This window comes from Vipera ursinii (genome assembly GCF_947247035.1).
Source record: "Vipera ursinii genome assembly, chromosome: 15".
NCBI lineage: Eukaryota > Metazoa > Chordata > Lepidosauria > Squamata > Viperidae > Vipera > Vipera ursinii.
Window position 1 is genome coordinate 4,564 of NC_139528.1, and position 12,214 is coordinate 16,777.

The window sequence follows — 12,214 nt, forward strand, 5'->3', positions numbered from 1 at the left end:
TTAAGTTTTGTGCTGGTCTGCGACCGTAAGAAACATTTATAACTATTCTGACGAGGACTTTTCATCAGTATAAATACTTGATATAGAGTATTGTGGGAAAGTTCAGGAGACTTGGCTGATAAATGGCTTCTGCTGCTTTTTAAGTTTCAACTTGATTTCTTCCGGACAGCCTGGCAGGAAAGTTTGGTGTGTGCATCAAGTGGCTTTAGTCCAAAGCCAAACATTAAAATCAAAACCTGTTATTTGGATCTGAAAAATATTTCCTTTAATTGTATGCATTTATGTACTGTGAGGAATTTGTGGGAATTGGGGGTGGGTGGGTAAACAGAGTCTAATGTTTCTGCTCAGTTCTTGCTCTTTATGTCAAACACCCAGAAATGTGAGAAGCGGCTCCAGAAAAGGCCGTCAGTCTGTGGGTTCTAGGACTGACTCGCTCAGAGCCAGATCCCAATAATGCTCAGTGCCGTGTTTCTTAAAATGCTCCCGTGCCATGTTTTCAGTAGGACACTGCTTGAACTTCATCTCGCCAAAGCTCCGCTCCTTGGCCGTGCCCTAGAAGGACAGAGAGAGAGTGCAGGAGAGACTCTGAGCCAGCCCACGTATTGAGGGTTGCACTGCAGGTCCTATAAGCAATGCATTGATTGGAAGCACACAAAATGCATATAATTCCTCTTTCCTTGCCCTGCCTGTTGCTTACTAGTGAAGACGAGGGGTTGGTTGAGCACAACATGCTAAAACCGTAAACTGTGTTAGCTGAAGTAACCTTTAGAGCGATTCTTCATATCTCCCACTTTTTGAATGAAAGAGAAGGGACAATTGTACAGAGCACCCATAGTTCAGTTCCTGAAGGCGTTTCTCTGTCCTGTCATTTCGCCGGGACCTGAAAACCTGGCTTTTCGATCTATCAGGCTTGGACTGAAGGGGTTTTAGCTTTTTAAATATTGTTTTAATTGTTGGGCTTAATTAATTTAATGTATTTTAATTTTATATTATCTTTTATATTGTATTTTATGCTGCCCTGTAAAGCGCCCTGAGTCCTTCGGGAATAGGGCGGTATAGAAATCTAATAAAATAAAATAAAATAAATAAATAAATAAATAAATAAATAATAAAAACCAAGACTTTCTTAGTGACACTGGGAATCACCATCAGTTAGACCGTAAATATTACTCACCTCCCAAACCAGGGAACATTTGTTGGTTTTTTTTACAGATTCCTCATCGGATTCCTCATCGTCTGCAAGAAAAATAAACTGCTTAGGGGGTGTAAGAATGGGGAAACAACTGAAGATGGATTTGTCTATTCAAAAGTACATTCAAGATCGGTCAGATCGGAAACATCTTTTATTCAAACAGTAGGCGACAATTCTGCCCTTTAGAAAAGATGGGATATAGACCTCTGCAAGCTCAGTAGCTCGTGAAAAGAAGCGACAGTAAAAGAGCAGTTCACGAAGCCCTCCAAGTTCCTTCAAGTCTTTCAATTTCAGAACCAGCTCAATGTAAAGGAGGGCGGCCCCTTTCCAGATCACTTGATTTCTTTAAAACTGCTATAAGTCGATTGTCAACCGAGACCGATGGTGAAATAGATTTATACAAATCTATTCAACAGAATACAACAGCTGAGAGAAAAAAGAGTTATTATCTCTCTCTCTCTCTCTCTTTAAGCAGAATCTTTTAAACCTAAAAACTGGCATTCAAAGCTCCATTTTCAATGTGTTCCCAACCGGGGAACTTTTCTGCTTCTCCAGGTCCTTCCTTCCTGGGCATAGGAAGCCCGAGCTTTGCCTGCAACCCCCCAAAGAAGAAACGGCACCAGGCGCTTTTCTGTCTTCTTCGGAAGACGACGCTTAGAGCGAGGCCTGCAGCGTACTGCCTTCCTGAATCGGTCACTTTTCTTAGTGACGCTATTTCTGCAGAGGGACAGAGCTGGAAGAACCAGCGGGTCCTTGAGCCAGGCGCAGCCTTCGGAGACCCTGACCTTGCCTCTCCCCTTCCCCCTGTTCCAGTGGGGCTCTTGCCAGAGCTTACAAGACGTGCTTCCAGGCCATCACCCTGCGGAGTTGTTTATTTCTGAGTTTCAGCATTTTGGTAGCCCAGTGTCAATTGCTTTTATGGACTTAATAGCTTGATAAGCATTTCCAGGCAGAAGTGCGCTTTCTTACCATCTCCTTTTGTGTTTGATGTCTGCTCATCCCATTTTATTCGATGTAACATGAGCCGCTTAAATTTCTTCTGTGCTTTGGGACCTTGGAAAGAAAACAGAAAAGGTAGAACTGACAGGCAACATCACAAGAAGTGGTGAAGCACAACTTCACAAACACAACAACTGGGAGGAGGACTGAATTCCTGATCCTTCAGAAAGCACCTGTGCCAAGTGCTCCCCTCGTGGTCCCAACCATAAACAGAGACCGACTCTCAAAGGAAAAGCCAGAGACGAGTTCCTTGTGCTGCTTCTCAAAGCGCACGTTTCTGGAGACTTGGCCTACCCTGACGTAATGGCCTGAAGCCGGTTTCATTTGTTTACTCCAGGTTGCGCCAAGTGATGCTATTTCTGCGACCCGTTCTGCAGATGGACAGATGTGTTCTGCATTCCCCCCCCCCGCCAAAAAATAAAAAACAGGCTGGAAGAACCGTCGGTGCCTTGAAACAAGTGCAGACTTCCTGAATTTTCCCCCTCCTCCTCCTGGAACTAGGCAGGTTCTAGACGTAGAAATGCAGAGTGTGGTACAACCCAGCCTGCTCGCCCACCTCCTTACCTCCTTCTACCACCACCACGTTGACATCTTTGTGTAAAACCACAACTCCGGTTAAGTACAACTGGCTGGCGTTAGCTTCAATTTTGAATTTCTTTGCTGGGTTACCCAGATTCCGGACTCTGGGGGCCAAAGAAAGGAACAGATCGGGTCACGCTGGGGGAGGGGAGGCTGCAACAGGGCAGGGGAGTAAGGAACGAGAGACGCTCACCTGTAAACAGCTATGTGAACTCCCTGCGAAATATCTTCCTTAAGCTTTTTCACCTTTTTCGCTTTCCTCTGTTCCACTGTCAGCTTTCGGGCAGCATTTGCCTCCTCGTGAGCTCTGCAAGCACATCAATGCGGCCCACCTAAGCCCTCTGCTGGGGTGCTTCTGCTCCTGCAAGCTGCCCCTCCCCAGGTTGCCCCAGCCAGAAGGTCTGTGGCAAGAACACACATCCCCACCCACCTCTCCTTCACTTCAGTTTCCCACTTTTACTGCTTTGCGTATTTATAACCTCGCTTTTCACCAACTGGTCTCAAAGCATCAGACTGTTCATGGAAGATGGTCAAAGGGATTGAACATTTTTCCCCCTCATCGGCTCCAGCACGCGCCAAAAGAGCCGGACCAGATCCTCCCCCAGAATCCTTGGTCAGTGGGAAGGAGGGAAGGAGGGAACAAACTCTGGGAGTGGATGGCAAACAGCGCAAGGAAGAGACATTAGCCGTACTTCTGCCTCTTTGCCATCTGTGCTCGGACGTGGGCTTCTACTTTGGTTGGGTCCTGGACAGCTTCTGTCCCCAAAACCCGCATCAGGTTTGAGATTCGGACTGCAGAGAGAGAGAGAATTTAATTTAATTTAATTTATTAATATTTCTATACCGCCCTTCTCCCAGAGGACTCAGGGCGGTGTACAGGGCAAGAATAAAACACAGAAATTTACAAAAACTAAAAGATAATTAAATACATGCCCGATTAAAATACAATTGATACATAGTAAAAACCCCAATAAAAATGATAAAAAACCCCACCGATCTCCCCTCAGGCCAGGCCGGCTTGCTCGAACAAGTATGTTTTCAGATCGCGGCGAAAGGAGCGCAGATCGGGCGCCGTCCGGAGCTCAAGAAGAGGAACGAGGGCATTCGCCGGAGTCCCTGAAGAGGCTTCTCCCCCCTCAGGCTGCCCCAAAGAGGCTGCTACCTTTTGGCTCTGGAGGGGGCATCAGGCCGAGTCGGACTTTCTCCTGCAGCTCCTTCTGGGCTTCCCGGCGGGTCTGGCGACGAAGTTTCTTCTGCTCTTTTTTGGTCAGGTAGACCCCAAGGGTCACCGGCAGGTCACTGTCCACTGCAGAGTAAGATACATCATTGCCTTTCCCCCCCCGAGTAAAGGCAAGGAATCGGGGGGCTCTTCCTCTGGCTTTCTGGCGAGTCAACTGCTCCCTAACCCTAACCCTCCCCCTTTACAAAGGGAGCTGGCAGGTGGAGAGGGGGCAGCTTCAAGGAGGGGCTACCTGGAGGGCTGAGCTGAGCCGGATGCTCCACCAAGTTCGTGATGCCAAAATAGTCCTCCCGTTTAAACAGATCAGTGGCTTTTCTAAAGAGGAAAGCAGATCCACCCCATTAACAATCTCAACTCATCCCCTTCCAGATCATCTGCAGCCCTGTTCAACCTGGCCTGGACACAACACACTTTACAAAACCAAGATACAGGGCAAGTTTCTACAAACAACTAGTACTTTCCTCCTTGGCATCTGCTCCTGGCCCTCATCTCCCTCTAGAACAGCAACCCAAACCTTTGTGGCATCAGGGACCCGGTTCCCTAGAGAGGTTTTTCCGTGGAACGGAGGAGTGGTTTGGCAGGCTGCCTGCATCGCATGGTTGGGCCTTTGCTTCTTTGTGCGGACCGGTTGCTGGCATGCCACGGCCCAGTACCGCTCCACGGCCCGGGGATTGGAGACCGACCCCTGCTCTAGAAGATGCAGCGACCGGCCATCCTTCAGAGCACTCCTCAGTTCTCAAGCTAAGGAGACACCTGGACAACCGTGATTGTTATCTGCCAAAGGAGTGGAATTGTACTCCCAGTAGGACAATGGGAGGATGCTCTCCCTAGAACCACCTGGAGCTGAGCTGGCTGGCGTCTAAGAAGAGCAGCTGCTCTGAGCATCCTGGGTGCCCTGCTACCTTCCCAAAAGCACCTCTGAGCCACTTACACGTCCATGCCGTTGGGGATGATGTAGGAGTCCCACCACTCCACCTCAGGAATGTCCCCCTCTTTCACCTCCTTTTTGGGAGTGATGAGGGCCAATTTGGTTGAGGTGTGAATTCCCGTCTTCTTGGCAGCTTGTGAGATCTCTGCCTGGAGTTTTTCTAACTGGGCCTGGTGACCAAAGAGACATTTTCAAGATCTACTAGAAGCACAATTCCTTTTTCATTTTCATTTTATTTGGGGGGGGGGGGCAGCCGGAAGGAGAGGATGCCTGAAGGCACCTGCTGGTGATGGAAAGGCCTCGTTTAGGGTTTCCACCATCTGTCCCTGCTTGCCAGCTTATTCCTCAGGCAACTGAAGGAGAAGCCCCTCCCTCCCTCCCTCAGTGACCCACAGAGTTCCCCCCCCCTTTAGTGCCCTACCTTCGTCCGTAGCCGTTGGGCTATTTTTTCAAACTTGCCCTTGTCATGAAAACGAAAAGTCCTCTTTGGCCGCTGAGCTGGGGTGATGGGGACCCGGGGGTCAAAATAAGTGTTGGACTCCATGTCCTCCGAGGGCTTCTCCTTCAGCTGCTGCTTGAACTGCTCCCTCTTCACAGCCCGGATGTTGGCCTTGAGCGTCGGCATGCGGTGGGTCAGCTCTACCTCTTTACCGGTGGCATCCACCGTGCGACCTTGCTCATCCAGAATCAGCGGTGTCGGTTTGCTCTGGTCTTTCAGCTCCACCTTCCTGGGCCGAGACATCCCCAGCACAGCTTGGGTTACCACGCAGTTCTCCTGCACTTGGGCAGGTCAGGAGCCACCATACTCGGGAATATGACCCGACTGTTCAGAAACAGCCCACCTGGGGGCTCCATGACCAACCCAAATCTCACACCGTTTGGGACAGGGGGGCAGCCCCAGACGGTCCTGCTTTCTGCAGATGACCACGCTCCTTAAATTCATTGCCAAGCCTTATAAGGCTTTCTCTGGCCCAGGCCCCCCTCCGAGGAGGTTGGGGCTGGGAGCCACTGGAAATGCGGTCCTACCCACTCCCGGAAGGGCCTGGCCAAGGCAGGCTGCCCATGTGTTTCTTGCAGCACGCTTGCTGAGGACGGTGGGCCACCGCTCGCTTACCGTGAATATGGGGATTGCACGTTGCTGCCCATGTGACGTATTTCTGCCCTATGGGAACAAATCATTCAGTTGAGTCTCGTCAGCTCCCCTGACAGGCCCCCATTTCACAGACCCTCAGACGCTCGGCGGCCTGTACCAATACTCACGGTGGTGCGATCCCCATGGCATGCAGGTTGGCCAGCCCCACCATGTTGGTGTTCCCAATCAGCCCTGGTTTCAGTGCCAGCTGAGCCTGGATTCGGGCTTGCAACTCCGCTGCTTTCCGGGCCTTCTCAATGGCGTCGTTCATGAAAGTGGCTGCCTGCGATGGCTGGATGGTGTTCCCGATCGGGAGGCGCTCCGGAGCAGTGGTGGCCGGAGCTTTAGGCTGAGGCCAAGAAAGTCAGATTTGGTTTACGGAACGGTTTATGGTTTAATGTTAAGAGGCAGAGAAAGAGGCTGGAGTCTCAATGCAGAAATTCACTGGAAGGAAGGAAGGAAGGAAGGAAGGAAGGAAGGAAGGAAGGAAGGAAGGAAGGAAGGAAGGAAGGAAGGAAGGAAGGAAGGAAGGAAATCCCAGTACCTGAGGAGCCGGGGAGCTGATGAAACTCAGCTGCTTCTTCCTCTCCTCAATCTGCCGTGTTGCGGCCTCCATCATTTGCTTGATCTGAAGGAAGGGAAAAGAAGGCAAACTGTGCTACGCTTCCTCTTTAGCAAATGCTTCTTTTTCATTCCGAAGTCATTCTTGGCTCTGCTGCACCAGACGCTGAATCCCAATTATCCACAGCAACTGTGCAATTCTACTCTCCCTAACCCAAGTATTTCTTCCGGCCGTGGATGAGGCGCTCCTCGAGAGGCTCTATCCACTCAAGATGGAGAACAACCTGACAGTTGCTCAAGACCTCCTCGTGAGGACCACCACCCAGCTTACAGAACTAGAGACAGGGCCTTCTCTGTCAAGAAAGCAGAAACCAGAGTTAAGCAAGGGGATCGGTGACTCAAGGCAGCCCTCCTGACACGCAGGAGCACGCCTGCAGGTCAAGCCCCTTCCGGACACGCAAGGGCAGCAAACCTGAAGCTTGGTCAGCATCCCTGGGCTTTCGGTGGGTGGGCCAGGGATGACCTCGGGCTCTTCCTCCACCTCCTCAAAGCGAGGGATGCGCCGTTTCTTGACCCCTGAGGACTCCTTAGAAATCTCCGAGTCATCCCCAAAGACATCCTGACAAACGGAACAGAGCGAAGGAATTTTAGCGGCAACTGCCAGGAAAGTCTCAAAGTGCATCCCAGAAACATGAAGCGAGGCCACACTTTCAATAACGTAAACGTTCTCCATCTGCTACTGGAAATACACAGCTTCTCTCCAGGAAAAGACCAGAGTGCCCGGCAGCCGTGGCGAAAGAGGGCCTGGCGAGGGCGGCAGCAACTCCAGGCGCCCACAGGATGATGCCCGCAGGTGCAGGAGAGCTCGGGGAGGTTTGGGGAGCCGCTCTTTCCTGCGTGAAGCTGCAGGTCTCTCTCTGCTGCAATGAAGGAATTTGAACTAATCTGTCCAATGAGACGCTTTAAGATCTCTGAACCCGCCTCCTTTCCAAGGGACTGGAGGGCTCTGCTCCCACCCGCCATATCTGCCCCGACCACCCCCTAAAATGGAGTCTGAATGGGCAGTTGAACCAGGACTTTCTGGAGTCACCCCAACACTCTAGGGCCCACTGAGTGGTCACATCACACACCAGGCCTGGCAGTTGAGGAAGGCTGCTCTGAACATTAGAAAGCATATGAAATGGGGACTTAAAATAGCATTTTGAAGCGTACTTTTGTATCATTTTTATTTTATAGAAGTAAAAACCTAAGAAAGCAGTTCTTCCCCATCAGAGATGCAGGAAAGAGGTTACACACCTGAGTCTGTCCTACCACTCTCGATGAAAAGTAAATGCAAACTATTCTATGACAGGTTTAACAAGCTTTGCCCAGTCTAGAATGAAGAGTATCAAACTTGCAAGACATGTCAACCCTTCAGCACAAAAGATTAGTCCTTCTGCGAGAGGCTAAGATACAACACTCCTTTCACATCTTTTTAGCTTCAAAACTGATCTTTCAAAATGGAAAAGGGCAGAGATACGCCTCTCTCCCCCAAAGGAAACTCGCATCAGCAGCCCAGCCAATGGCAAGTGATTCTGGGAGAGACTGGAGAGCAAGATGATTACCGCAGGTACAAGATCAGAAGGATACACACACACACACAAAAGGTACATACAACGTTAAATGCAGAAATTGTTTTCAGAGAGCAGCCTTAACCTTTAATTGTCAAAGTACTTTATGTCCCCTACACATGATCCATCAAAGTGCACTGGAACCCAAAATAAATATGCATAAAGTGATCTCTGAAAACATATTACTGACAAACTGAAGCAGAATTGGGCTAAGTCTTGCACAGGGAGTTTATCTGCAGTAAAAACACTGCTGAGAAGAGATAAGCTTTATACAAATCAGGGTATCTTTTGCAGGCAAAGCAAAAGGGAAGCGGAACCAATAATCAACAGAAACGTTCCACGGAGAATCTGAAGGATGAAGTTCAGTCTGGACTCCATAGGCCGGCTCCTTCTCCACTTACGTGGAAAGAGATCAGAGGCAGATGCCAAGGAGGAAGGCCCACTCGTGCTGTACAGCTGCTGCTTCGTCCCAAAGAAAAACAAAATGTAGGCATACAAACCATCTGCAAGCGACAGCTGAACCTCCTTCTTCGCTATTTTGAGTCATACTTTACAGGGACGGTTCCTCGTCCAAAACCAGGGCACATCGTGACACACCTACAAGTTTAAGAGAAAAGGGCTTGCCCATAGTATGAAGAGTGTAGATCACCGCAGTTCAGTTCCTGAACTTCCCCCGTAGCCTGACAGGTCCCTGCAAGATAAGCCCAGTGCAAAGAAACGGGTAGTTCCCTGCGGAAGAAATGCTCTCACTCCCGGGGGGGTTTGAGAAAAGATGCAGACTCCTTTCAGAAGAAAATAGCAACCTGGAAGGTAGGTGGGTGGGACAGAAATTAATCTTGCAACCGAAGCCTGTATATGGGGAAGTCTATGACGTCTTTGCTTTAAATACCAGTGATTTCAAGAAACAGGCGGAGTCTCCAAGTCGATCGATGGGTAAAAAATAGCCCACTGACAAGTATTTCTCTCTTGCTTAACAAGAGTTACAATGAAGACCTTTTTCTTTCCTTACTCAACTGCTGAAGAGAGGGATAGTGGGAAGCCCCAAAGTCAGTGAAGGATGTTAAAAGTGAATTTCTTGACAAGAAAACGAAATAGGAGAGAACCTCCAAGTTTACTAAGTTTTTAAAAAACAGTGGGGCAGTGCTACAAGGTTCTGGAGGAAGCGATGCCCAACAAGAATGAATCATGGGGCTCATGAAGTAGTTGGACCCTGAATTTCCCCCCCCCCCAATTCTATTGGCCCTTGTATCCCACTTTCAACAACTCAAAACAAAGCAAGTGATTCTCCAGGAGCAAGGAGATTTTTTTGAGCAGTTTGTTACCCTTTGAATAGAAGTTGCATTTGGAATGCATGAAGGCCCGCAGGAAAAGGAACTGCCCACTCCCTACTTAACTTCCAGGTGCTCAGAAACATGATTTTAAAGAAAAAAAGGAGTAGCTTGGCACAGCAGAAAGTGTGGAAGACAGTCTCAAGCTGCTGCTTTGCTGCTTCTGTACAGCAAATGACCGACCACCATCAAACAAGGGAGATCTGAGGTTGCCACTATCAAGAGAGACTAGGGTATTTCCTCATTTCAAAGCCCAGTCTTTGGGGATTGGAAAATAATTCATCCTGTAAAGTACTACAGCTTCTACACGACCTCAAGAAAAACCAAAGGAGGAGAAAAGAAGAAATCCAGAGGTGCTAAAGGATATTAACCCATCTATATAAAACCAATCAATAGAAGAACTAGGAAGAAGTGACACAATATGGAAATAGGGAAGAAAAAACAGAGATAAACCTGTTTATTTACAGGCTACTCGCTGCTTCCAAGGAAGATTGTTTTGCAGCTAAATCCCTGCCCCACCCCAATCCAGATGTTCAAGACAGACTGAAGAAGGGGCTTTTCCAAGCCACGAAGCAGGACCCCTGAATTAGCCATGAGAAGATGTCTGTGACAGAAACCGTATTAGAAGGCCATAAGCAAAAGGTTTCCCAATTTTCCGGAACAGCATCACTTCCTAATGGGGCCGTCTACCATGCATATTGGCTGCAGTGAGAACAGGAGACCATTAGCCTGTTATGCCAAGGATGACAGGAAAAGACCTGGCTGATCGCCATAAGAGAATATCAACAAAGGCCACCTTCAGCCTGACCCGAATAACTGCGTTCCTTACAGAGCAAAGCACAAATGCTCAGCTTCCGCTTCTTCTAGGCCTGCAATTCAGTTCAAAGCAACCATAAAACTATAGCACCCAAAAGTATGTTGAAGGGCAGAACATGACCATCTAATGTAGATGTTTTGAGGAACTATCCACCCACTGGCTATGCCAGCTGTGGGTGATGGGAGTTCCCTCCCAAAATATCTGCTTTAAATGCCTACCGATCCCCCTACAATTCCCCGAGATAACTGCTACAATGCCTTTCCCAACAGGCCTCTTTTCCATCCATGTGATCATCTGCAACAATTTGGGGGCAGTAAAATCAGCCTAGAACAGCTACGCATCCGGCACCTATAGGCATTACCGGCTTTCTGTACATCTGTCCTGCCATTTTTTTGGTGGAGTTTATGTGCTTTAATCTGGGGCCTACATTATAGGCATTCTCCAGTTAAGGCCAGGTGTTCTCAGCTCTAGTCCAAATTAATTTCATACAACAGCAAAGATACTCCACAGTTGCTATAATCATCTCTGTAAGGTTGCTGATGGTTTCTGGTTGCAGAATTAAGGGGCAGAGTGGTCAAGAGACAAGAAGACCACTAAGAAAACAGAATCAAAGGGTACTTCCCCCCCCCCCCTTTAACTTTTAGGGACCACAGCACATAGCCATCTCTGGAAGAATAAAACGTAATGAAGCAACACTGCCAGTTGCTGACAATTGCCCCTCCCCTCATGCAAAAACAAGCAAGCTCACCTTTAATTCTCTCTTGCGGTTTCGGTCACTGTTGGACTTGGAGTGTCGAGAGCTTCGTCCTTCCTCAACGGCTTCAAAGAGCTTATCAACAAACCTCAAGGTGGAGTCATCCAGGAAGGGCTTGAGATGATCTGGGGGGGGGGGGGAGAGAGAGAGAGAGAGGGAGGGAGGGAAGACAGAGGGAGGGAGGGGAAGAGAGAGAGAAAAAAAAACAGTTTGGTAGTGCAAACCCCCCCCACCTCAATCAACCTGCCACTATGGACCACAAGGACCTTGTTTTCTGACATTAACTACTCCTTTCCTCAACATATTCCAAATGCCTGGAGGGAAAAAACAAGGCAACCGGACTCTTTCACAGCCATCACGCCTTTCCCTCGGATGGGAAGGCATCGGGAGGGAACTGGGCGGCCAGTGATTCGGCGGCCCCGCCCTGCAGCTCCATCCCCGGTCAGAGAGGTCGCCCCGGCCCTCCCCCCTCCCCCGGGGACCTACCGGCCGCTTTCTTCTTGTCCATCCCTTTCCCGACGCAGTTCAGCGCGGCGGTCACCACGGTGGGCTCGGAGAAGCCGAGGACCCGCTTCACGGTCTTCTCCACCCACGGCTTCAGTTCGTCCAGCTCCCGCTTCGAGAGCGCCATCTTGGCGGGAAGGCTCCGGCGGGGCGCTGGGCAGGAAAGAGGGTCGCGCGAAGCTGAGAACGGCCGGGGGGGGAGGGGAAGGAAGGAAGACGCACACGCGCCCGGCGGGCCTCGCTCTCGCCCTTGCAAGGCCGCGGCTCCCGTCGCTCACCCAGGCCGGGATGGGGGGGCGCCCAGGGAACCGGGGACCGCGACAGCTCCTCACCGGCGGCCGGGCGGCCTCCCTCCGCGCCCGGGAAGGAGAAGGCCGCGGGTTTCGCGGCGGACGGAGGCGGAACGTCGGCTGTAGCGGGGCGGAAGCGGAAATGGGCCCGACCGGCGCCTGCGCCTGCGCCGTCCTCTGGCCTGGGGGCGGGACTTCCTGGAGGCCGCCGCCTGAGCCGCAACCGTGCTGACGGCCCGCGGCCAATAGGGGCCGCTGCTGCTTGAATGCTTCTCTCGCC

The 12,214-nt window shown here is 50.2% G+C and overlaps 1 protein-coding gene across 2 annotated transcripts; it reads right to left on the minus strand.

Annotated features, from left to right (window-relative positions):
• Positions 1-239: 239 nt before the first annotated feature.
• On the minus strand, positions 240-12,074 carry PRPF3 (pre-mRNA processing factor 3). 2 transcript variants are annotated; one of them, XM_083374578.1, is made up of 17 exons: positions 11,977-12,074; positions 11,627-11,797; positions 11,135-11,265; positions 7,104-7,250; positions 6,615-6,698; positions 6,199-6,419; positions 6,053-6,100; positions 5,360-5,666; positions 4,942-5,108; positions 4,243-4,325; positions 3,933-4,076; positions 3,463-3,562; positions 2,964-3,077; positions 2,756-2,874; positions 2,162-2,245; positions 1,175-1,236; positions 240-552 (listed from the first exon to the last, which is right to left on the minus strand). In XM_083374578.1, exons 2-17 carry the CDS (start codon positions 11,769-11,771, stop codon positions 406-408), a joined length of 2,103 nt encoding a protein of 700 aa, XP_083230704.1. In that variant the 5' UTR covers positions 11,772-11,797; positions 11,977-12,074; the 3' UTR covers positions 240-405. The 2 variants fall into 2 exon arrangements, with proteins under 2 accessions (XP_083230704.1, XP_083230705.1); XM_083374579.1 differs by lacking the exons at positions 11,627-11,797; positions 11,977-12,074 and adding an exon at positions 8,742-8,838 and having other exon boundaries at positions 11,135-11,255.
• Between the last annotated feature and the right edge of the window lie 140 nt (positions 12,075-12,214).